Below are 25,181 nucleotides of genomic sequence, written 5' to 3'. Positions count from 1 at the left end.
ACCAGTCAACTCCTGACTTTGGAATTTATTTAAATTGTAATCCCTTGTGCCAGTTGGATCTTCAAGTGCCTGCACCCATAGGTCAGAGAGAGGCAAAGGGGCCAGTTTTTTGCTGGACATTCATTTGAAAAGATTAAAATTTGATCCATGGCAAAACTTTGCCATTTCTGCCAGCAAGAATTCTGAATTTGCCCCAGATGCAAAAAATGGATTTCTCATAGTGAAATGAGATTCCTGTTTGTGAAAAAGGTCTTTTGTATTTCCCCTTGCTCTCTCCTCCCCACCTAGTAAAAAGAAAAATTCAAGATGAGCCTACAAGAGATTTCCCAACAAGTTCCTGTTATGTATAAGTGTTCCCAGAATTGACGTCTCTGGAAGTTGTCGTCAGCATTGCAATTTCACTTCTGGGGAAACTGTGTCTAATTCCGTTTTAAGTTACACCGGTGCAAACCCAGAGTAAGCTCACTGATTTTAGGGATGAAGTCCTGGACACAACCAGATCTGAGAGCAGAACTGTATATAGGACAGCAGGTTTTTCCCCTAGCAATAATAATCAAGCAAGGAGGAACATAATACATCCCTAACAAGTAAATGGTCACAGGTTGCTTGTTAAAGAGCCACACAGTCTGTAGCTCAGATGCGGCTATCACATTCACAGGTGCTTGAATCTTTGTACTGTTTGAAAGGAAAGATGGTCTAGTGGTTAAGACGCTAGCCTTGGAGATGGGAAACCTGCATTCAGTTCCCTGCTCTGCCACAGACTTCTTTGTGATCTTGGGAAAGTCACTAAATCTCTCTGTGCCTTAGTTCCTCATCTGTGCACTGGGGATAAGAGCTTTGCCCTGCCTCATAGGGGTGTGGTGAGGATAAATACATTACAGATGGTGAAGTGCTTTGAGGCCTACTGATGAAAAGGGCTATATAAGACCTAGGCATTTTTATTATTTGTTGCTCTATTTTTTCTTCTTCACCGTGTTGTGTCTGAGTTTCCCCTTCTGTAAAATGGAGATAATAAATCTTAGCCTCCTTATAAAAGTACTTTGCACTTAATTGGAGGGGGGGGGGGGTTATCCCCTGATCTCAGTATTATTTAAATTGAACTAGAGTGCTGCAGTTTTATTTGTCCAGGCCAGTTCACTTATCCCTAATAAGAGCTTTCCTCTCTATAGTTTACCGGTATTACTGGCTATGGAGCGTCTATGATCCTGTTTGTATATTTAATTGCCTTCACATTTCGAAAGCGATGCAACAGCTGTGATTTTTGGTCTTTTATCCTCATAGCGGTAAGCAAATGGCTAGATTATGTACAGCATGCTAGAGAGCTTATGAAACTGTACTTCAGCTTTTGAGCGTTCAGGTGATGATACAAATGGAAACACCCTGTGCAGCTCCAGGAAATAGAAAATGACAGTCATCTTGTAACAGAGACAGCTCTGTACCTTTAACTATGATGCATTATTCACATCATTTTCTTCTTTAATATCCTCTCCAATCCTTTCTCTTTTGATACCAAAGTTTCAAGTGGTTTGTGATACCCTACCCAGAATTCCCAGCTTTCTGTTGCTCCACATTTTTTGTTGTTGAAAACAAATTTTCCCACCCCACCCCCCGTCCCAGTATTTTGCACAGGGTGAAATCTCATAAGCAAAGATTGTGTGTTTTTTCAAATGGAAATACGAAGTATTCAGCGGCAGCTCCAGGCACCAGTGCTCCAAGCAGGTGCTTGGGGTGGCAAGCCGCGGGGGGGGGCCCTGCCGGTCCCTGCCGGTCCCTGCAAGGGCAGCAGTCAGGCAGCTTTCGGCGGCTTGCCTACGGGAGGTCCCCGGTCCGCCAAATCCACCTGCCATGCTTGGGCAGCCTGCCTGCCGTTCTTGAGGCTGCACAAAAGCTAGAGCCACCCCTGAAAGTATTGTTCTTGTGACCTGCCTTTGTCTGTTAGAAAATCTTACTCTGGATCTTGTAAACCACAATTTAAATAACAGCAACAAAAATCCCCCCCAGAGTTGGTCTTGGGGAAACTGTACCACCCTGAATCCAGTCTTATTATTTCAGAGGCTCAGCGATGCCTCATAAACAAATTTCTTGTCCTGAATAGGGCTGGTTCAAAATTCTCCGCTTAAACTGCTTTTTGATGGAAAGTTGGTGCTTTTGTGTGTGAAGAGTGTCTGCTTCACAGAGAAAACTTCTGGTTTTTGCAGCAGAAAATGACAGAGACATTTTATAACAGAGACGGTTTTGTACCTTGAACTAAACCTAAAAATCAAAAAACTTTGATTAAAACCTGAAATATTTTGATTCTGAAATGCTGCTGCAGTGCCTCATACTTCCATTCTCCTCCTTGTCCTGGCTCCCTGGTCAGACTTTGGCTTCTATGATGCACCATGGCCATGTGAGCCACCTCCTTTAGCCAAGGGGGAGACCATGGTGTATGATGGGAGCTGTAGTCTGACCAGGGAGCCCACTCTATGGAAGAGAATGGGAGCATGAGGCACCTGAACTACAACTCCCAGGGGGTATTTCGGAATCAGAATATTTTAGTTTATTTGCTGAAAACTTGAAACTTTCCCCAGAGAGGAAGAAAAAATAATTCTGACCAGATCTAACCTTGAGACATCCTTCTATGCTGGTCTGCAGATTACTGAGTTGTAGCTGAATACACTTCAACTCCTTTGGTGCCTCTTGCAACCTAAATGAACTTTCCAGAGACACCCTTTTAAGGTTTTTGTGTACTGCCAAGGCTAGACATGAGGTGCAAAGGCCCTAGAGAAGATCTTTAGTTTGTACATCCTGCAGTTCTGGATCTAAAAAGGTTCAAACATCACGTCTTTGTCATTTTTCTACAAGGATGGGGAAAGGATCCCTGAGAGGAGATGTTGTTTACAGATATCTGCATATTCACTCTGAACTCTCTAAAAGCCTCATGGTAAAAATAAATAAAGAAAAAATCAACAAGCTAAGATGTTGACTGCCACCAAGCTAATTATGCTGCAGCTTAATGGAAAGTTCTTTCCCAGTACTTTATGTACTAGAATATGCCAATGTATGTGGTGCTGCCAACGCCCTTGATTTTATTGGAAGTTTCATAATATTTGGTGTGTGTTCTTAAAGTCCCAGCTCCTGGAGTCATGTGATCACACGAGACTCTTACTTTTATTTTTAATTAAAACAATGTGTAATGCTCACCATTGTGGAGAAAAAGTTGAAGTATCTCACACACACACACACACACAAGCTCGAAAAAACAGAAGGCAAATAAAAAGAATCCAATTTTTAAAAAGTTCTTGATTATTTTTTAGGACCTGACTCATGATTTTGGAATGCGTAGGATTGGCAATACGGCTTCTGACCGATAATAGGTGTTGAGGGTAAAAACCAAGTACACTCTAGAGGGCAATGGAGTGACAGAAATGTTCCTCTCTCCCAAACTCCAACTCTAACCCATGACCCATGTGTTTCGTATTCAGTATTCATCATCTGATAAGTAAATTGTGCAGTGGTCACCATATAATCCAAAATATTGTGTCATCCAATTGTTGACAACAGTGAGCAAAGATTACTTTTTTTATCTAGTATGATTTACCTTCTTTCTTCTTTTTAGGTAACGCTCGTTGTCTTCATTATTAATGTCATCATATGGATCCCTTCCAGAGAGACAATTTTCCATTATTGCTTCTCCATTTTGATTCCTGTGTATCCATTAATAGGTGTTATGGTCAAGTCTTTGAAGGTAAACTATTGTACTATGTCATGAAGAAATTAGATGCGTAACTGGCTATGCTTTCTGGAAAAACAAAACAAACCTAATGGTTTCTCAGTGGGAAGCTGGCAGTAACACTCTGGCAAAGAGCTTTGTGGTTTCTCTAAGGCAGAGGTTTTCAAACTGTGGTCCACAAGCTCCATTCAGGTGGTCCATGGATAGTTCCCTCTAAAGTGTTCACCTGGGCAGCCACACGTGAGAGAATGAAGGGCCACCCACTTAATTAGTGAAGCTGCACAGGTGTGGCTCCACTAACTAGGTGCCTGGACCCTGGAGAAGACGCACATGTAAGGTGAAGTGGTGGCCTTGGGGAAAATGAGGAGTAGGTGGGGAGGGGGTAGTGGGGTGAGAAGAGGGAATGGGGGGGGTTTGCAATGTGTAAGGCTGTGGCGGCCAAAGAGGTGACTTTGCCCAGCTCCAGGGCTGCGAATGCATGGGAGACACGACCCTCTTTCCCAGCCTCAGCTCGTTGGCTGCTGTGGTGGGGGAGATACTCCCCTCCTTCCCAGCCCCAGCTCAGGGGGCTGCTGTGGTGGGGGAGAGAGGGACACACACACACACACACACCCTGCGCTCCTTCCTAGCCAATCTCGGTGGCTGCCGTGGCAGGGGAGAACCCCCTACTTCCCAGCCCCAGCCCAGGGGCTCCACAGTAGGGGAGAGAAGGCACATATATTGCATTAGAAAGGTAAGACTACTGATATTAAAATACAAGTTATGTGTTTTTATTTGTAGAACAAAAAAAAGTTAATTATTATTAAGGATTTTTTTTGATATAGCGCTTTTATACAAAGTGCTTTACAATAGTTAGCTAACAGTACAAACAATGTTTGGAAAGATCATTAAGTACTCCGCCGACACCCTCAGCAATTTTCAAGTGATCCGCAAAAAAATAAGTTTGAGAACCACTACTCTAAGTGGTCGAATTTTGAAAATTGCCCCCTGCAGTCCCGATTATAAGGCTCTCCTCTTCTCCCACTTCTCCCCATAGGTGCTAGGGAGATAAAATTCTTGCACTTGATAGAGCTATTAGTCTTGGAAAGAAGAGTCTGATGATACTTGTATTTGGAGGTGTAACTATTTCCCAAATAGTATTAGGACACCCAGATTCCAAAATCTATATTTGCCCTTGGCTGCTGTGAGGATTTTGAGTGAGATGACAGAAATGTTCACATAGTTCTGAAATATTTAATGACATGTATTTTCATTCTTCTAAAACTAGATAGTATTATATTAAAGTTTTACAGGATTTCTACTGAATGTACTTTTTTCCATCCACAGATTTTTATAGAAAATGAGGATTATGGGTCTAATGGCAATTGGAATGACATATTCATATCTGTCTTTGCAGTAAGAAACAGTTTGAATATTGCATTATTGTTTTGCAGAGGACACACATTCTAATGTGGTGACTATACATTGCATTTGTATAATTCCCTGCAGCTGGCAAAACGTACATAATGTGACAGATGTTTCATGGTCATATCTCTTGTACTGAGATGGAGAGTTTTCCAATGTAGCCTAATGCTCATTGGCAGGACAGGTTAGTCCATAAACCCAGAACCTCGTCTGTTACCTTATTAGAGAAGGCGGGACTGTTTGAGGTTTTTTACCTATGAGAAAGTGGGGCAAGAATATCAGATTCATTCCATACAGACAAGTATCAGAGGGTAGCCGTGTTAGTCTGGATCTGTAAAAGCAGCAAAGAATCCTGTGGCACCTTATAGACTAACAGACGTTTTGGAGCATGAGCTTTCGTGGGTGAATACCCACTTCCTCAGATGCATCTGAGGAAGTGGGTATTCACCCACGAAAGCTCATGCTCCAAAACGTCTGTTAGTCTATAAGGTGCCACAGGATTCTTTGCTGCTATTCCATACAGAGTAGAACGTAGACTGGATTTGAGGAGGAGGTTGAGAGGCTGCTGGCCAGCACCCAGTTACTCAGAAATAATAATACTGCTCACCTGAAACAGGCTAAGGAAAACAAAATAAGCCCCAGATCATGAAATCAGCTCAGCCTTACCTTTTGCCATTGTGCTTATGCATTAAAATGTGATTTCTCTGCTAGTGTAATCTGTTGTCATTTTATGTATTAGTATTAGTTAATACAAATATGAACTTCTTGTACAATTTTAGATACTGTATGCTTAAACCGAATTGATAAAATTCAACCCAAGTCTGAAGACTAAGTCTCAATGGACTAGACTCTTATTACCATTTACTACATCCTCCCCCCCATATATTTTGCTCCATTATTACCACCAGTTGTGCTCCAGTGGTAGTAGCAATGGTGAGAAAGCTAGTGGAGACAAGGTGCCAGTGATTACTAACATTTTACCCCCATGCTGTCTAGGCCTGCTCTGAGCTGAGTTCAATGGCATGATGGCTAAAACACTGGCAACTGACCTATGCCAGTTCCACCACCATTGCTACCAGTAATGGGAAGCATTGGGGGGGGGGAACCTAGGATACGCACAGCTAAATACCAGGAAGATCATACTTCAATATGACTATTAAAGCTGAAACATTTTCATTTAATTTGTTTTTTAGATCATATCAGAGGTAGCCTTATAGTTGAGGCGCTGCCAGCCCAAGGGCAAGAGGTTTTTATTTTGGCATTTACACATGAAATACATTAAGATTTGGGAGATGCTCAGATTCTATGTGAGTGGGGCCAGAGAAGTACCTGTGACGGACGGATGGATGGATGCAGAGGTGAAAGTAAGCCGATAGGCCCTGCTATGGGGTACCGGCAAGAGCAGGTGCCCTATATTGCGGCGGCCTGGCTTCCACAGGTGGCAATCTAAAGGGCCCGGAGCTCCCCAGGCCCTTTAAATTGCTGCCAGAGCCCTACTGCTGAAGCCCTGGGGTAGCGGCAGCAGGGCTCCGGGGGGTATTTAAAGAACTGGGGATCCCACTGCCTCTACTGCCCAGGGACCTTTTAAATAGCCTCTGGAGCCCTGCCACTATCCTAGGGCTCTGGCGGCTATATAAAGGGCCTGGGGAGGTAGAGGTAGGGGAGCCCTGAGTCTGGAGGCTGCTGCTGGAGTCACCGGTTGCCACTGCTACCCTGGCGGGGAAGGGAGAGAGCACTTACCCCCTCCATCCCCGCCCCTTCTGGGGGCCAGAGCCAGCCCCAACCCAGCCCGAACCAGTAAGTTCCTATTTCTACTTTCACCCCGGATGGATCCCTAAGAGGAATAAAGAGGTGAAGCAGATCAGGATGCCAGAGTGATCAATACGGGATAAATACCCACCTAGATTAGATAAGAGGGAGACACAGGGAGAACTGAATTAAAATCTTCTTTTGCCTCTCTCATTAGAATCCTAATGAAGTGAACCTAACATTAACCTAAAGTTAGCATTAAATAGCGAGGTAGCAGCTCAGGAGGTGACTAGAACATGAGAAGAAGCCGATCCCTCTTTTAAGGCACTTTACCTGAACTGTAATTAAAATGTATCAAATACAATGTTGCTATTTTCATTCATACAACATTGACTGTTTCTTCTTTTTCTTTTTTCAGCCTTACCTCCACTGTGTAGTTTTCATTTTTCTTCTTCGATGGCTGGAGGTGAAATATGGAAGAGCAGTTATGAGAGAGGATCCAATTTTTAGGTTTGTGCCCACACATGCCCTTGCATGTGCACGTGTGCCCCCACACTCGGTCTTTTCTTGACAATACATTTTTCCACAGAAAAAGGTGATATTTTCAATTTTTCACAAAACATTTTGATTTTTTTTAAATCTATGCATAGTTTCCATCAGATTCCACATGATACATTCCCCTCCTCCCAAGTATTCTTGCTTAAAAAAAAAAGGGAAATTACATGTTATTAATTTGTATTTTTATGCCTACAAATCGCAGTCATGGACCTTGACCCCATTGTACTAGGCACAATACAAACACAAAGCAAAAAGATAATCCCTGCCCCAAAAAGAAGTGGTGGTAAGTTTGCAAAGCCACACATTCAGAGGTTAGGAGAATCCCGTAAATAGATTGCAGGTGCACTTTGACACCATCTTTATCTACAGGATCATGTACTATTTGTTCTTAAGCCCTGCCTCATTCAGAGCACAGAATGGACAGTGAATAAGTCAAAGGACTGTAAGACGAGAGATGTTGTTCTTTTATATTTCAGCCACTGGTCTGGGACATACCAGTGCTGGGTTCTATTCCTGGCTTCTCCACAGACATACTGTATGATTGATGTTGGGCAAGGCTATCATCATCCATATGCAACAAGAGGGCTGAATTAAGTTTGTATGGGCAACCTTAATTCTGGTATTTCTTAACTTTTTGTGTGCTTGACTTTCCAAATAGCAAATAATAAAAAGCAGAGGTGTTGAACCAAACAGCCATTGGGTCTTGCTGTACGCATAATACATCAGTTGTGAACTAGGATAAAGGATATAATGCTGAATTTTGACTCCTTTGATCGGTAGAATTCCCCTGAGGAAAGAGATCAACCATCAAAATCCTGAAGAACCAGAAGAAGAAGATGAAGATGTGCAAGCTGAAAGGGCAAAAGTTAGGGAAGCAATAGCTTCTGAAAATCAGGAAGAGGTAAACTTCAAGTTGTTCTTCTCTGTCTCTTTACTCTTCCTATTGGTAAATCACCCACTGGGGAAAAAATAATAAACATCAATGCAGAAATCCAGTGTTCATTCCCTTATATTTTTCTACTTTCCAATTGGAATTAACAGATATCATCAGAACTGAGACTACAACTTCTAAATAGACCATAATTCTCTTTTGTTCTCGGGCAATCTGAAATGAATGATCTTTGAAATAAGGATTGTGACCTCTTCTCTTTCAACGTCAAGCACGTTTTTTTGGAGTTGAACTAATAGTTAATAATTCAGCCTGCATAATAGCTAACCTGTATGGGCAGGAAAGATGGCCCGTGGAAAGGGTATTAGCCTGGGACCCAGAAACCAGTTCAGTTTCCTGTTGTGACACAGACTTCCTCTATGACCTTAACTAAGTCACTTAGTCTCTCTGGGCCACAGCTCCATAACCATAAAATGGAAATAATAGTACTTTCCTATAAAACAGTAAAGAGGTGTTGTGCGTAGAATGTGAGGCACCTGGATACTATGGTAACGGAAGCCATATAGTTACCTAAGATAGTAAAAAGCTATATGGGATTAATAAGACTGTCTAGTAGATTTCGCCACTGTCAAGCTTTTATCTCATCTCTTAGCAATGAAAATTCAACACATTCCAGCAGCAACAAAATATTCAGAGAAAGTGTTCTGAATAAAACCTGTATACAGCAACCACACACAACAGGGAGAACAACTGGACTGTCTTTTGTAGTGGGAAGGGTTTGTTCTTTATAAATTCTCTCTCATTTCCCTTCTTCCCCAGAAACCAATTATCATTGTCAACGATCTGCGCAAGGAATATCAAGACAAGAAAGCCAGCTCGGTTTTTAAGAAAAGGAAGAAAGTAGCCACTAAAAATGTCTCTTTTTGTGTTAAGAAAGGTTAGAGCCCAGGAATATTTTACTATAGCTATTTTGATGATTGTCTGATTTGAAGGTTACATGTGTAGACCACTCACTCACTGGAACATCTCAGTTCTAGACAGCCCTTGTGGAATTTTCAATGAATGTTATTTGATCACAGGTATGAGTAAAAGGTTTCTCTTTTGTTTGTTTTTTCTTTCGTGGTGAATATGCCTGATGTTCTGTTAGGAAGGGCAAGTCTTACTAAAAATTGATGCATATTCATTCTAGGAGAGGTATTCGGACTACTGGGACCCAATGGAGCTGGTAAAAGCACAACTATCAATATGATTACTGGAGAGACAACACTGACTGCTGGGCAGGTAGGTGAAACGGGTTGGACTTTAAAATAAATATTGGAGTGAAGAGCCCACTGCTAATCCTAAACAATACATTAAGGGAAACAGAGGATACTCCCGCAACTACAGCTGGGTGGGGGCGTGACTTGCAGTTCATGTGAACTTGCCCGCACTAACTGTACTCTCGCTAGCTTGTGAAAAATAGCAGTGAGAACAACATGCTGCATGCTTCAGCACAGGCTGCCCAAACTAGTATATACCTGAGGAGGAAAGGAGGCGTCAGTCAGGCTTGTGCAGTTCACTTCTATTTCTAGCCTGAGAACAGTTAGTGGGGGTGCATCTCCACAAGCTGCAAGTCACACCCAGGCTGTGATGTAGCTGTGCCCAAAAGGACGTTTGGACTCCAGCCCATAGCCTAGCACATCATGCTCTGAAAATCGTTAATGAAAATTATCATCAGTCATTGTGATTGACATAAGAACGTGTCTCTTGCAATAAGCGAACAAAATGACATGAACACTATTTCTGTAGACCAGCCAACGCCAGAACACTTGAAATGAAAGCCTGCACTCTATTCATACCCACTGTTATATTTGCCTCAAAATAAATTAAAAGTAAATAATTTCAGGAATGAATCTTGAACTTTCGCTAATGCTGGAAATGGTCTTGTAAGTCTTTTTATTGTCATTTCTCACGAGCCATTCATAGTACAGTACCTGGAGCAAACATCTACCGCTATAGACTCTATCAAGCAAGAAAATGACCTACTATGTAAGGGCCAGCTCTACTACCTGTAGTCAGTGAAACTGCTCAGATCAGCAAAGGTTGCAGATCAGTCCCTTACTCAGTAATTCTCCCTTGTCAACTGTCTGAAATGGGCCATCTTGATTATGACTACAAATTTTTTTTCTCTTGCTGATAATTGGTCACCTTAATAGTCTCTTAGAGCTGGTATGGCTACTTCCACCTTTTAGTGTTCTATATCTATATATATCTCCTTTCTATATGTTCCATTTTATGCATCTGATGAAGTGGGCTGTAGCCCACAAAAGCTTATGCTCAAATAAATCTAAGGTGCCACAAGTACTCCTGTTCCTTTTGCGGATACAGACTAACACAGCTGCTACTCTGAAACCTGTCATCCTCATCCTGTAATTTTAACCCTACACACTTATTGATCACAAGATTACACATGTGAAGAATAACAGATTGTTTGTTCAGGTGCTGACAAAGGGGAAAGGTGCCACTGCCTCTCAGCTGCAAGAAAGCCCAACTGGCTTTATAGGTCACTGTCCTCAGGAGAACCCTCTCTGGCCTAACCTTACTGTGCAACAACATCTGGAGGTTTATGCAGCTGTGAAAGGGATGAGGAAAGAAGACGCTGCTGTTACTATCAAACGGTATGGAGTTAAACAAATCAAGTTTTCAGTTCATGTTTCATATCTCAGAAGTACAAAGCAGAGCGAAAGTAGAATTTTGCTGAAAACCAGACACTTCACAGTCAAACTGCCCAAATGTTTTCCTCTGGTGATTTAGCCAAGAAAATAAGCCACCCAGATTTTCTTATTAAGAATGAGTTAGAATTAAAATTAGTGTGTGTTAAATGCTGGATGTATCTGTGTCTAAACTTTAGATGGTAATGTCTGGCTCTGAAATGTGAAATTAGGGGGATAATCCATGATATACTGTCCATTCTCGGCAAGGTGGAGAGGGTTTATAATAGATTCTTAAAAGAACAGGAGTACTTGTGACACCTTGGAGATTTAACAAATTTATTTGAGCATAAGCTTTTGTGGGCTACAGCTCACTTCTTCAGATGCACAGAATAGAGCATATAGTAGGGAGATATATATACATACAGAACATGAAAAGGTGGAAGTAGCCATATCAACTCTAAGAGGCTAATTAATTAAGATGAGCAATTATCAGCAGGAGGAAAAAAACCTTTTGTAATGATAATCAAGATGGCCCATTTCAGACAGTTGACAAGAGGTGTGAGGATATTTAACATGGAGAAATAGATTCAATGTGTAATGACTCAGCCACTCCCAGTCTCTATTCAAGCCTAAATTAATGGTATCTAGTTTGCATATATATTTTTTCTCCTGCTGATAATTGCTCATCTTAATTAATTAACCTCTTAGAGTTGATATGGCTACTTCCACCTTTTCATGTTCTGTATGTATATATATCTCCTTACTATATGTTCCATTCTATGCATCTGATGAAGTGGGCGGTAGCCCACGAAAGCTTATGCTCAAATAAATTTGTTAGTCTCTAAGGAGCCACAAGTACTCCTGTTCTTTTTGCTGATACAGACTAACATGACTGGTACTCTGAAACTAATAGATTGTTGTTATTAATACTACTAATAATATAATTCTTATGATTAAGAGAGAGATACTATCCTATTACAAACAGCTTCTTTAAAAAGCTTCTCTTGTTTAGTTTCTGATGATCTTGTTGTTTAAAATAAAAAATTAGCAGACTTTCCAAAAAAAAATTGGACAGGGAAGCATGCTGAAACAGAAGGATTCTTGAGATTATGAAAAGACTTCAGAATGTGAGTTTTGGAGAGATTTGCACTCTTTGATGAGTTAGTGTCATTGCGTGAAAGTACACAGTCAGATAAGTTTATGGGAACCTTAGAAAACTGAAGCATTCATTTTTTTCAGCACCATAGTATAGATCAGGGTCGGCAACCTTTCAGAAGGGATGTGCTGAGTCTTCACTTATTCACTCTAATTTAAGGTTTCTTGTGCCAGTAATAAATTTTAATGTTTTTAGAAGGTCTCTTTCTATAAGTCTATAATATATAACTAAACTACTGTTGTATGTAAAGTAAATAAGGTTTTTAAAATAGTTAAGAAGTTTCATTTAAAATTCAATTAAAATGCAGAGGCCCCTGGGCAGTGTGAGTGCCACTGAAAATCAGCTCGCATGCCACCTTCGGCACACGTGCCATAGGTTACCTACCCCAATATAGATCCACAAGAATTCTCCCGTGGAAGGCAGAAATAAGCATTTTCTGGGGTTACACATGCCTTTTTCTTAGGAGAAGAGAATAAATACAAAAAAAATAAGTCATTTAGCAGAAAGAAAGCAACGCGCCTCCAAAAGAAATCATCTTCAGTTGGTACCATCAGGAAAAAAACTAAGAAGAATGCTAAAACTGAGTGGCCAAAGCTTCACCAGTAGTGGTGGAGAAAGGGGAATTGGACACCTCCTTTAGCAGTGAGGGCAGAGCATTGTGTCATTCAGAGGAGCTGTCAGGGAAGAGCAAACCTCTGGGGGGTTCTGCTGAGAAGCCCAAATAATAGGGTATTGCTGGTTGCAGAGGGGGCATCAAGGAGATGTGTGTCCCAAGCAAAATCCATCAGGAGTTCCTACTGAGAAATGAAAAATAACCTCGCCTCTCAGAACCCCTGTACTCTCTGTGGAAGAGACTTCCTCCCAGGGCCCAGCCACCTTCACAAATGGGAGGAACCGAGCCCACTCTTTCCATTGTGCTGTCAGTCTCAGGTAAAAGTGTCGAGTTGGGGAAAAACCAAATGTGCTTCTTTCTCTCTTTCTGTCTCTCTCTCTCTCACACAGGATAGCAAAGGCTCTGGAGCTTCAGGATCATGTCAAGAAAGTGACTAGAAAATTATCTGCTGGGGTAACTAGAAAGGTGAGCCTTTGCATTTTTCTTAGCTCAAACCCTGGGGTGAATTTTGCTCCTTGTTCCCCAGTGTTGCATCTGGAATAACTCCACTAAGCTAGTGGAGTCCTTTTTGTATTTGCATTGATCTAAATGAGAGCAGAATCCAACTCCTCATTCTAAAATGAATTTTTCTTTCAAATATACAGTAGTAAAATCTCTGTTTGGGTGTAAACATATTGAAGGTATAGCTGGTAAATTATCTCCAGAAAATAGCTGACGTGTTTCTGAAATGTCCATAGTGTGAATAAAAAATGCCATTGGTAAATAGAGGGTCTAGTTCTGTTTCCAGTTATATGGATGAGATTCTCGTTGCTTCCCCTGAGACAGTGGGGCCCAAGCATGCATTTTGTGCTGTCTCACATCAAAGGGAGTTACGTCCATGTAGTCACTAGTACAGAATGTTGCACAGTATGTTTCTCAGATTGTTCAGCTTCTTTAAATCACAAGCATATATGTGTGTAGAGGGAGGAAATGAAGTCCAAGCACTGGTTTTTCAAAGGTTGACATATTTTTGGTTTGCTCTGAATTAGAGGATTTCAGAGTCCCACATAGAAATGAATTTTATGCATCATTTTTTAAAGAAAATTAATTACTTGCTCTCACGTACACCTGGGCAGCACCACTGGCTTTAGTTAAGTAGGCCAGGAAGACAGAACTTAGCTCCCAATGTCTAGTCTTCATTTTAGGTGTGTTTTGCACTGAGCATGCTGGGTAATCCGACAGTTCTGCTTCTGGATGAACCATCAACTGGAATGGACCCTAAAGGGCAAAGTAACATGTGGTGAGTAATCCCTGAACTGATTGTTAGGTCTGTTTTAACATCAAAACTAAATCAAAACAGCACAATAAAAAGTTGAGAGCAAAGACTTTTTAGATGGGAGTTTAGGCTTCTAAACCACAATTAAGCACCTAAAAAGAGGCGTGATTTTGAGCATGTCTCCACTGGCACCAGAAGGTATAAATTCCAGCTGGAATAGACATACCCACATTAGCTGATTGAGCTAGTGTGCTAAAAATAGAAATGTAGCCGTGGCGGCATAAGCGGCAGCACGGGCTAACTGCCTGAGTACATGCATAGGATCTCAGATAGGATCAGACTCAGGCCAGCTATCGCATCCTGCCATTTTCACTATGTTGCAGCTACACTCCTATTTTTAGCACACGAACTTGATCAGAGCTAGCATGTGTACGACTACATGAGCTGGACGTTACCCCCCCTGCTAGAATATAAACTTTCAAGTCAGTAGGAGCTGCCGGGTGCTAAGCATTTTGGGAAATCAGGCCACTTATTAAGGTACATAAATATGGATTTAGGAACGTAACTTTAGGCACTTGATGTAACCCATTGTTCAGGGTGATGTGCCCCTCTATGCCAGGTTCACAGATGATATGATTCTGTTACAGTTCTCAGCTACAGCACCTGATATTTTACCTCAAGCTATAATGAGCTCAGGCTTTTAGCTCTGGAGGTTCCCCAGTTGTATCCCTGGTATCAACCAACATGTCAGTCAGCACACTGGCTTTATTTAATCCCCTGATGGCCAAGATCCGTCTAGTGCAAGAAGCATTGGACAGCCAAGCAGATTAGTACCCTTGATGAGTTGCATTCCTTCACAGTTGCATGGGAGGTTGGGTAGGCAGGTATACACTGTGCCATCTCTCCCGCCATCTGCGTTAGCATTGCAGGGACAGCTGCAACGTAGACTCTAGAACCGATGGTACTATGTTTTAGTTTCATTGAGAATTCTGGCGGAAGCTCACATCCCAACCATTCGCAATCTGAAAAAAACCAGTTGAGGATCAGTTTCAGTTCAGGGGGTGAAGCGAAATGTAGACTGGTATTTATTTTTCTCTGAGCTGGTTCATCCCATCCCTTCTTAGCACTGTTGTCTGCTTGACAACTGTCTCCTCTGAAACGACACTATCCTAATTCTTACTGGCCAAAGTGAAACACATTTCAGCGAAAGCAGGTACAAAAAAAGAAGAACTTAACAGCCCCTCCCCACTAAATCAGCACTGTAGCAAATCTTATTTCAGAACAACCCCTCAATGGAATTTGGTCATAAATGGGAAGTATTTTCATGTAGACATCAATGTAAGGTGGTTGTTAATTTATAAATACATTTCCTTTGTCATTTTGAGGGGAAAATACAATAGAAGAACTTGTTTGGCTCTTCCTCTGAAGTAATTTTTGTCTTTCTTTTCAGGAAAGCTATTCGGGCTGCACTGAAAAACAGGGAGCAAGGAGCCATCCTAACAACCCATTACATGGAGGAGGCTGAGGCAGTGTGTGATCGAGTGGCCATCATGGTCTGTGGAAAGCTCCGGTAGGCTGTAACATAGATCAGCTCAATAGCAAGATGGACACTACAGAAGTTCTCAGGGAACAGGCAGATGTTATGGAGCCAACCTCATTCATTACACCCACCAGGATGTAAATTCTCACAGAGTATTTCCTAGAGCTCCCCACTTGCCCCCCATCCCCCAACATGCTATAAAAAAACCAGGGGGGTTGAGAATATTTACTGGAACTCTGCTCTGGACATCTCCAGCTGAATTTATTCCCTGACATCCACTAAGAGGAGAGGGTCTTGGAGGCAAGACTCTTCGTCCATTACTAAGTATTTCCCACCGTTTTGCTTTCTTTGTCTCCAGGTGCATTGGTGCTGTTCAGTACCTGAAAAGCAAGTTTGGCAAAGGTTACTTACTGGAAATTAAAGTGAAGGACCCAGCACAGGTTGATTGCCTCCATATGGAGATTCTGAGGATCTTCCCACATGCAGATCGTCAGGAAAGGTAACTGCAAAATACATCAAGGTCCCGAACCCCCCTGAAGAGTTACTTAGTGTATCATTCCCACCACTGCAGTTTGGCAGCAAAAGTCACAGCCTGAGCAAAGATCTCTGGTTGGGAGAGATTAACGGGTTACCGTCCCTAGCTGGCAAGCAATAAGATACAGAAGCTTCTTGTACTTTCTCCTTCCCTTCTGGCCCCACACATGAGCCAGACACAGTTTGACTCAAAGTGGTGTCTATGAGCTAGACGCAGGACAATGGATGCAATTTCTTTTTCCCCTCAGGGTTTCCTCTTTGCTGGTTTACAAGATACCAATGCAAGAAGCACTGCCTTTGTCCCAGACGTTCTCCAAGCTAGAGGCAGGTAAGAGAGAAACTATCAGCAAAAGGTTAGGCTCACTCAGAAAGGACTTGTAAAGAGGAAACGTATTTTTTTTAACTGTATCTTCATTTCTCCACAGCCAAACGAACCTTCGGCCTCGAGGAGTACAGCTTTTCTTTGAACACTTTGGAACAGGCATGGGATTTCAGAGTTATACGCAGGACTCCAGGCCTATTGTAAAGGAATATGCAGGGGCAGTTTGCATGTGCTGCAGAATTTCCGAGGGAACAAAGAAGGCAGCACAGCACAATGATCAAACTTTGGAAGGAAAAGAAAAGGGAGGGGGATTGCGTTTATTGGAGAAAGATTTATTTTCAAGCTTCTATAGGGAATAATTATAGCAGTGAGGGTCAGATGGTGGCCCAGCCTGGAAAGCCATGAAGGGAGTAAAAGGGCAGATGTTGCCTTCCTGTTCCCCTGCACTGGTATCCATATCATTGGTAACTGCATAGTGGGCAGAGCAGCCTCTGCAAGCCTCCATTCCCGCTAAGGACTAGGCAGCACAACTATATTGGTGCACTAAGGGACAGCAGATATAAGGCTGGTGCAGGGGTACCTCAACCTCCTGGAGCAGGGAGAAACAGGCAGACAGATCATGACAGCCACAGTCTGCTTTGTGAGCTGCTCAATGCACAGGGCATGAGGCAAAGCCATAACTCACTCCTGCGTGAGTGAATTAAAAGGGCAAACACTCTGCTGTGAAACCTCTCGTTGCAGTGCCTGTAGGGCATCATGCTGTGAACAGCCCCCGTAAAGAGCCATTATTACATTCCAACTGCAGAGTTTGGCTTGAAATCTGTGTACAGAAACATACATAGAAGTGAATCAAAATAAATATAAAGTCTTAGAGAGGATGAGGGTCTTTTCCAAGTGTTGCTCCTGACCTTTGGTGAGCTGGTGAACAGGAAATCAAAGAGCATTTGTTGCTGCCCTGAAGAAAGCTGTATCAGCAGAAAACCTGTTTTCTGTGGTGGTCATCTTTGGGGCAATTGCAAACCCATGTGTTGCCTTCATAAAAATAGTAACAAATGTGTACTGTATTTGTTATCAGTGACAGCAAATAACCAGACTTCTGTTGTTGTCCATTTCAGGTGTTCTTAGAACTCTCCCGTGAGCAAGAAATGGATAATTTTGATATGGCTTTGGAAGGAACTTTTGAGTGGAAAAGACTTCAGCAGGAAGACCTTTAAAATGTTCCATTATATTTTAATCAGTATTAATGTATATGATTTAATAATGCATATATTCATGATCATTGCCAAACACTTACCCGCACAATAAAAATTCAGGCCTGTAGCTTTGCAGCTTCTTTACTTTGGACAAGGGAATAATTTTTTTAAATTAGCCCCTCTTTTGAGAAAAGAAGATTTTTAAAGGTGAAGGCATTGGGGTGCTCAATGTGAATTGCTCTGCATACAATACGTGTTCGAGAAAGTGCAGGCCTGCAGCTGCGAAACCAGTCAGTGAACTGGACATATGGGTTGGGCTGGTTGCTATGGATGTGAAGCATGCCATGAAGTGAACAGTTAACTAAATATGGATATGCCTTTTTAGCCAGAGTTTTGTTCTGTAGTTAAAAAAACATCTTCAGCCTCCGCCATCTAAATGAGACTCTGGGCAGGGGCGGCTCTATGTATTTTGCCACCCCAAGCACGGCAGTCAGGCAGCTTTCAGCAACATGCCTGCGGGAGGTCTGCCACTCCCTCACCTTTGGCGTACCCACCGCCAAATTGCCGCTGAAACTGCGGTACTGGCGGACCTCCCGCAGAAATGCCGCTGAAGGCAGCCTGACTGCCGCCCCAGGAACACACTTGGTGTGCTGGTGCCTGGAGCCGCCTCTGACTCTGGGTCAGATCTTCAGCTCATGCAAAGCAGCATAGAACTGTCAATGTAGCGATGCCTGTTTATTCCTGCAGAGATTCTGCCTGCCTTGTTTACAGATGTTATAGAAACCATGCAGTGAGTGCATAGTGCTTTACGTGTTCGGGGTGTCACACAAACTGTCCAGCTCTGAACTTGGAAGTAACTGTTTGGTAGGAGAGCTGCAGCACAAGTGTGAATGAGGATGACGTGTGCATGTGAACAAGGCTAGTCAGCAAGCATAATCCAACTCCTGGTGCTCTCAAGCCCTGTGCATGCTCCCTTAGGCTATGGCTACACTGGCACTTTACAGCGCTGCAACTTTCTCACTCAGGGGTGTGAAAAAAACACCCTCCTGAGCACAGCAAGTTACAGCGCTGCAAAGCTAATCCTCTCGTGGAGGTGGAGTACCTGCAGCGCTGGGAGAGCTCTCTCCCAGCGCTGGTGCCACGACCACACTCACACTTCAAAGCGCTCCCGCAGCAGCACTTTGAAGTTTTAAGTGTAGCCACAGCCTTAGTCTGAAGACAGCAGCGTAGAAATGAGAGCTAAAGCTTCACAAACCCCCTGAGAGGTAAGTATTAGCCCTATGGAGGTTAATGAGGCAAAGAAAGGCTAAGTGACTTGGGCAAGGTCACAGGGTGAGTTAGTGGCGGAGCAGTAACTGGCGCTCAAGTTCCTATCTCCATTCCTGTGCACTTTCCTCTGAAGAGAAGTGAATAACTGAGGAACACCATCATCTAGTACACAGAAATAAGTCAGTTTACATAGAGTGCAACTTTCTATCTTTAATTATAAAATCTAAGTCATTATGTGGTCATTTATTGTGTTTGTCTCATTAGAGGAGAAGTCTATATGAAGTTGAGCCTTCAGTCGTAGGTGGATGACTTCAAACACATGGCAGTTTAGTCAGTGGAGTAACTAGAAATGATTTAGCGTCCATAAGAACATACTTGTGCTCTGCTTGCTTACAATATCACTATATCACGAGTCAAACCTGCCGCTGATTGGCGTCTGAACTAGCATCATATAGGTAGAAAATGTCATGTTCGTTTCATGGGAATAATTTATTAGTGCCCTCTTGTTCATTTGCAACAGTTATAGGTATGTAGCAGCCTGCAGATTTGAGTGGCTTTTCTTACCACTCTGTATGTTGAAACATAAAGAAAAGATGCCGAAACAGCTTATAAAATTCATTCTTTTCCCTAAGTGTTTCCGATAATTTGCTGCATAAATCATCCCAGAACCATCCACCCCTCAAGTTGATTCTGTTGTGTACTACTCTGTTCGCTCTGTTATATAACAATATATTTTGTCAGCTTGTGCTTTTAGGTAGGGTGCAGTGACTCTTAACTGTTCAGTGCGTTTACAATTGTACAGCCCAGCATATCTGCACAGCTTGGTGAGAATACTACCTTGGTATTCGATACCTCATTATCTTTAAATGTAGAAAGACATTTAGGCCCAGATTTTTCAAGAGTGTTTAACACTGCAGGAGCCCATCAGTGGTTTTAAGTTCCTCTGTGCCTGCGTCCCTTCTGAAAATGAGATTTACGCTCCGAAATTAGTTAGGCGTTGCAATGCTGAATACTGCAACACCTCAATACCTTTACAAATCTGGGCTTTAAGTTCTGCCTTGTGGAAGCTCTACAATTCCTACAGTTGGGGCACCTCCCCAACTCAGAAAAAGGAGAAGACAAAATTATGTTTTAAATCTCTCAGTTTAAGAGATTACCTTTTCCGGATGGTGGGTTCATTCAGGTCAGCAGTTCTGGAGCCCCAGACTGTGTAGTGAAGATGGGCATATTCTAATGGTGGGCTCCAAGGCCCCAATCCTGACGGGTTCTGAATGGATCCCGAGAATTGCTTAGTGCATTCCACTTCCATTGGATGTACTGGACTGAATTTCAGCATTGTTAAGGTCAGACAAAAGATTTTTATTCTGCTATATTTGAGGCAACGGGCCTGAGTCTCTGGCCAGGTTCATCCCCTTTGCCCCTGCCTTGCGGTGCAAAAGCGATGCAATTTGGCCCCAATGTTCCTGCTAATAGGTGCAAAGCTGGCGTAGGTGGCTGTGGGAAGGAAGAGTGGCTAGAGCTCTGCTTGACTAAATAAAGCCCCTTGGGGACCATTGCCAGATGGTGGGAGTTAGAACAGCCTGGGCGCTGTTCTAAAATGCACTTAGGCTGAAGCTGGGGGAAGAGAATTGGGGAATCACAACCTGCTGCCTGATGGCACCCCCAACATGTGGACTTTGCTGCACTCAGTGGAAACTAGCATGTCAGAGAACGTGCCCCCAATATTTCAATGCTCTGTGCTCCCTGCCCATCAAGCAAAAAGTTTAGCCAGGTTTACTCAAGATGTATTTATGTTTAGCTACACTTGATCTTATGGCTTTCATTCTATTTCTGTATTCTGCCAATTAAAGTCTGATTTTGCTGAAACCAGAAGTGCATTGTAAGTTTCTACATGTATCCTGTCTCAATGCTTTCCAAAAACACACTTCTCAGTTTGGAAGTAAACAAGGCATTTTACCCCATAAAGGGGTTTGTTCAGTGCAGTAGCGCCTCCTTGTGGTCAGATGTGGTGTAGCAGCTGTCTCCCCAGATGGTGCCCCCTGCCCATGGTCGCTCCATCACAGCATTGGTTTCTCCTCTCACAACTTGGCCCTTTGGGCAAGTCATACTTTAGTCCTCCCTTTCTGGGATAGCAGAGGCCAACCAAGCTATCATCCAATGACCCATCTTTCCTCTGTTTCTGGGCTCCATGTTCCTCACATCAGCGGTTCTCAAATTTCGGCTGCCCCTTGTTCAGGGAAAGCCCCTGGTGGACCAGGCTGGCTTGTTAACCTGCTGCCTCCACAGGTTTAGCCGATCGCAGCTCCCAGTGGCTGCAGTTCGCCACTCCAGGCCAATGCAGGACATGCTGGCCGCCTTTCCTGCAGCCCCCATTGGCCTGGAGCGGTGAACCACGGCCAGTGGGAGCTGCAATCGGCTGAACTTGTGGATACGGCAGGTAAACAAACCGGCCCGGCCTGCCAGGGGCTTTCCCTGAACAAGTGGCAGCCCAAGTTGGAGAACCACTGCCTTACATCTCTTACCTCAGGAGCTGGTAGGCAAACCCAAGCCCGTCCTCTACTCTGAGTTCCAGTCCATGGACCCTGTAGCTGGTAGCCAAGTTGACTGCCTCCCTGGATCGCTTCCTATATCTTCTATCCCTCAGGGAGTGACTGCAGCCTGTCTCCCTCAGCCCCTTTGCTACAAACTTCCTGGCTTTGTAATAACCACCCAGCCCCTCCTCAGCTGGGCTTCATTCAGTTAAGCTTGGCTTTCTCTCTCTCTCAGGTGTTGCCAGGTTTGGCCTCTCAGGCCCACATTAACCACTTCAAGGTCTGTGTGGGATACACACCCACAGTTGCCAGGTCTGAAAACTCAACCTGTGCTGTGAAAGTCAAGCTGTGCTCTTTCTGGCTGATCTGCAGAAAAGGACCTGGGGGTTACACTGGATGAGAAGCTGGAGATGAGTCAGCAGTGTGCCCTTGTTACCAAGAAGGCCAGTGGTATATTAGGCTGTATTAGTAGGAGCATTTCTAGCAGATTGAGGGAAGTGATTATTCCCCTCTATTCAGCACTGGTGAGGCCACACCTGGAATATTGCCTCCAGTTTTGGTCCCGTCCCCTCCACTACAGAAAGGATGTGGATAAATTGGAGAGAGTCCAGCAGAGGACAACAAAAATGATCAGAGGGCTGGGGCACATGACTTACAAGGAGAGGCTGAGGGAACTGAGGTTATTTAGTCTGCAGAAGAGAAGAGTGAGTGGGATTTGATAGCAGCCTTCAGCTACCTGAAGGGGATTCTAAAGATGATGGAGCTCGGCTGTTTTCAGTGGTAGCAGGTGACAGAACATGGAGCAATGGTCTCAAGTTGCAGTGTGGGAGGTCTAGGTTGGATATTAGGAAACATTATTTCACTAGGAAGGTGGTGAAGCATTGGAATGGGTTATTTGGGGAGGAGGTAGAATCTCCATCCTTAGAGGTTTCTAAGGCCTGGCTTGACAAAGCTGTAGCCCAGTGGGCCGGCTTACCTGTGTTATATTCATTGCCTTGTTATTCTGCTTTAGTATATTTAGTAGTAAAGCAAGGAACCTGCAGGCTTTTATCCTGTAAGATTTGGCTTTAGTAGATAGTGTGCGGCTTGAGGCCTATAATCTTTGGTATAAATAAACATAAGTAACTCATAAGTTATAGGGTACTGAAAGTAGCTAGCAACAGGGGGAATTTTGTCCCAAATACTGACAGCAGTCACGCACAGAACATAGCTGACACCAGCATCTGGAAGGTTCCGGACAGACCTCTGACCGCAAAAGTGCCATGACAGCAAATTAACATGTATGCTAATAGGGTAACATCATACATATACTATCCTATAGAAAATGGACACCTTAAAGTGAGGAAATACAAATAAGGACCTCAATTGAATATGCACTGAACATGGCAGCGTCAGCATAACCTACTATAAAAGTAACATCTCAGGGGCAGCAGATAGGTTGGAGAGATGTAGGCCTTGGGAGGGGCCAGAATGATGGCCACCGGGGAAGATGAGGATGATGACGGTGATGAGAAAGATAATGATTAAGTATGTAAGATAATGGTTAAGTAGGCTAAGAAAGATAAGGGTATAAGTATGGATGTCCAAATGTACTTTCTGTATTATCTCTATCTGCCTTGTTAAGTTTTTGTGTGTATAATCTTTGCTGAAAAATTAATAAATTATATATATTTGTAAATATAAATCGAGAGAGTTCCTATGGTGTGGGTGTTGCACCTGTACACACCAGGGTTCCCAAATTATATGATAATTTTACAATAATCTTACTGGGCCTGATCTTGGGACATGAACCTGTTAATCCTCAAGTTACAATTATATATACCCAACTTTGGGTCAGGCTGGAAAGCCCTGGCTGGTATGATTTAGTTGGGGATTGCTCCTGCTTTGAACAGGGGGTTGGACTAGATAACCTCCTGAGGTCCCTTCCAATCCTGATATTCTATGATTCTGTGACAAAGATTCCACAGGCCACCTTCTGTCATCAATGTCACCACTGCAAACTCCACTGTCATCTTATTTGGCCCTTGGTTATACTTGCGTGCAACACCACTCATTTATTTCAGTGGGTTCCTCTTTCAGGAGTGTTGTGCAGATGGTGTGATAGGATCGTGGCTTAAATCCCCAAACCTGTTGTTGGTGTTTGAGGAAGAACAGGGCCCATCTCACTCACACCTAGCTGTGTTGGCTTTGCTGTGCTAACAGGAGTGTTAAAATGGATTCTTGTCTCTATGGCGGCTTGAGCAACCGAAAAATTGAATAACTTGAAGAAACAATGAAAAATGGCTAACTTTATGGAATAATAGCTGCAAGAAATCCTACAGAGCCAGTTCTGCTTGGCCTTAAAGGGAACAGCAGTGACTCTGAATAGACATAGGGCAAACCTGTTTTCTGGGTAGAAGTGCGCATTAGTACTGCCTGACCTGAGCCACAGATACCGTTAGCTGGTCCAGTCGTGGATGTGCACCTTGAGGACTTACTGACCTCTGACCTCAGGGGAGACAGGAACGGACATAGGCGATTGGTTGAGTACAACTCTTTTGAGAACCACAGAGATTGTGCGCTCTCTCCACAAACAGTGCCACTATAAGAAGGATCAGAGTGGGCAGGGATAGCCTCTGAAAAAGGAGGACATCCTTGGCAGGGACACATTGGAGGAGGGAAGGGGCATGGTTGGGGCATTCCTATAGCCCAAGATATTCCTGGAGGCCACAACAACTTACTGGGGCAGTTACCAACTAAGTGTGAGCTAGGACAATTTTCCAGACTGCTCTAACCTATGCCAGGGACAGGTATAGCCCCCAGAAGCCCTCAGTTTGGAGCAGGAGCAAAGGCAGCATAAAGGCACCGCTTCACGCTCACCCCTCTGAGTTCCTTTACTGAACTCAGCTCTGGCCCAGGTATGAATTCAACCCTCAATAATCCCCTCCTCCACAACAAGGTTTCCTATTTGCATAGGGCCCAATCCTGCAAGCTTCTGAGTTCTGTCAAACACCACTGAGCTGAGGTCACTAAGCATTCCCAAAGAAGTGCTCAGCCTCTGACAGGGTCAAGCTCATATTGACTTGTTGCCGTCTCAGACCAGATTTTTGGGCTTTGACCATCTTTCATTTAAGCTGAAAGGTGCAGAGGCAAAGTTCTAAGAAACTTTTGACTGTAACTCTCCTGGGAGTGTTCTCCCTTGCTAAGCTTGTTTGCGGTATTATGAGCATAGCTGCAGTACTGCTAGCAAGGAGAACTGGTAGTAAGGGAGGGGAGGAAAAAAACAATTGAGAAATATGGGGAAATGGTCACGTGAACAGAGCATTTTGGCAGCACGACAGTTAAAAGGACACTGTTTCCTTTCAGTGACTATTCTGAATAACTAGCCCATCCAGCTGGCATCAAAACCACTGTGCAGAGAAACAAGAAGAGTGTTTCACTATCTTCGCAGCCTTTTCCGAGTGTCCCAGGTTCCTTCTTTCACACAGGCTTTTGTGAAGGTGAGTTTATTTCTGCCTGTTCTGATTCTATGCTGTCTGAGCCCCTATTGTTCTATCAGTGTTCTTCCCTCTATACAGTCTTTTGTGTTTACTGACACTGCAAATAATTTTGCTCAGGCATGTTTTGTTTGATTACAACTGGCTGGTAAATTTTTGACCAAAGTATTTTTCATCAGAAAATGGCAGTTTGTTGAAAATGGAACTTTTCATGGGGGTGTACCAGTGTTGACTAAAACTTTTGTTGGGAAAGTTTCCTCAGGTCCAGGATGGAATTTCTGGGCAAA

The 25,181-nt window shown here is 43.3% G+C and overlaps 2 protein-coding genes across 4 annotated transcripts in view; both read left to right on the top strand.

Annotated features, from left to right (window-relative positions):
• The window catches only part of LOC115635401 (ATP-binding cassette sub-family A member 9-like), a 63,551-nt gene extending 45,436 nt beyond the window's left edge, over positions 1 to 18,115 (top strand). For 2 of the 3 annotated variants that reach the window (XM_030534088.1, XM_030534087.1), the window contains 15 exons: positions 1,170 to 1,283; positions 3,599 to 3,727; positions 5,039 to 5,107; positions 7,284 to 7,375; positions 8,204 to 8,324; positions 9,132 to 9,249; positions 9,502 to 9,593; positions 10,791 to 10,969; positions 13,164 to 13,239; positions 13,959 to 14,053; positions 15,480 to 15,599; positions 15,928 to 16,068; positions 16,352 to 16,431; positions 16,529 to 16,584; positions 17,541 to 18,115. In XM_030534088.1, coding sequence (XP_030389948.1) covers positions 1,170 to 1,283; positions 3,599 to 3,727; positions 5,039 to 5,107; positions 7,284 to 7,375; positions 8,204 to 8,324; positions 9,132 to 9,249; positions 9,502 to 9,593; positions 10,791 to 10,969; positions 13,164 to 13,239; positions 13,959 to 14,053; positions 15,480 to 15,599; positions 15,928 to 16,068; positions 16,352 to 16,431; positions 16,529 to 16,584; positions 17,541 to 17,639 — 1,581 coding nt within the window. In that variant the 3' untranslated portion in view covers positions 17,640 to 18,115. Of the gene's footprint in view, positions 1 to 1,169; positions 1,284 to 3,598; positions 3,728 to 5,038; positions 5,108 to 7,283; positions 7,376 to 8,203; positions 8,325 to 9,131; positions 9,250 to 9,501; positions 9,594 to 10,790; positions 10,970 to 13,163; positions 13,240 to 13,958; positions 14,054 to 15,479; positions 15,600 to 15,927; positions 16,069 to 16,351; positions 16,432 to 16,528; positions 16,585 to 17,540 lie in introns of those variants that run through there. The other variant, XM_030534089.1, reaches the window with a different exon arrangement.
• Positions 18,116 to 24,759: 6,644 nt separating this feature from the next.
• Positions 24,760 to 25,181, top strand: part of LOC115635400 (ATP-binding cassette sub-family A member 10-like) — a 56,105-nt gene continuing 55,683 nt past the window's right edge. Inside the window, exon 1 of the mRNA XM_030534086.1 lies at positions 24,760 to 24,897. The gene's annotated coding sequence lies outside the window, so the exon portion shown is untranslated. The remainder of the gene's footprint in view (positions 24,898 to 25,181) is intronic.

This window comes from Gopherus evgoodei, chromosome 15, assembly GCF_007399415.2.
Source record: "Gopherus evgoodei ecotype Sinaloan lineage chromosome 15, rGopEvg1_v1.p, whole genome shotgun sequence".
Classification (NCBI taxonomy): domain Eukaryota; kingdom Metazoa; phylum Chordata; order Testudines; family Testudinidae; genus Gopherus; species Gopherus evgoodei.
The sequence above is the reverse complement of the archived record's forward strand: the minus strand, read 5'-3'. Positions and strand labels throughout refer to the sequence as shown.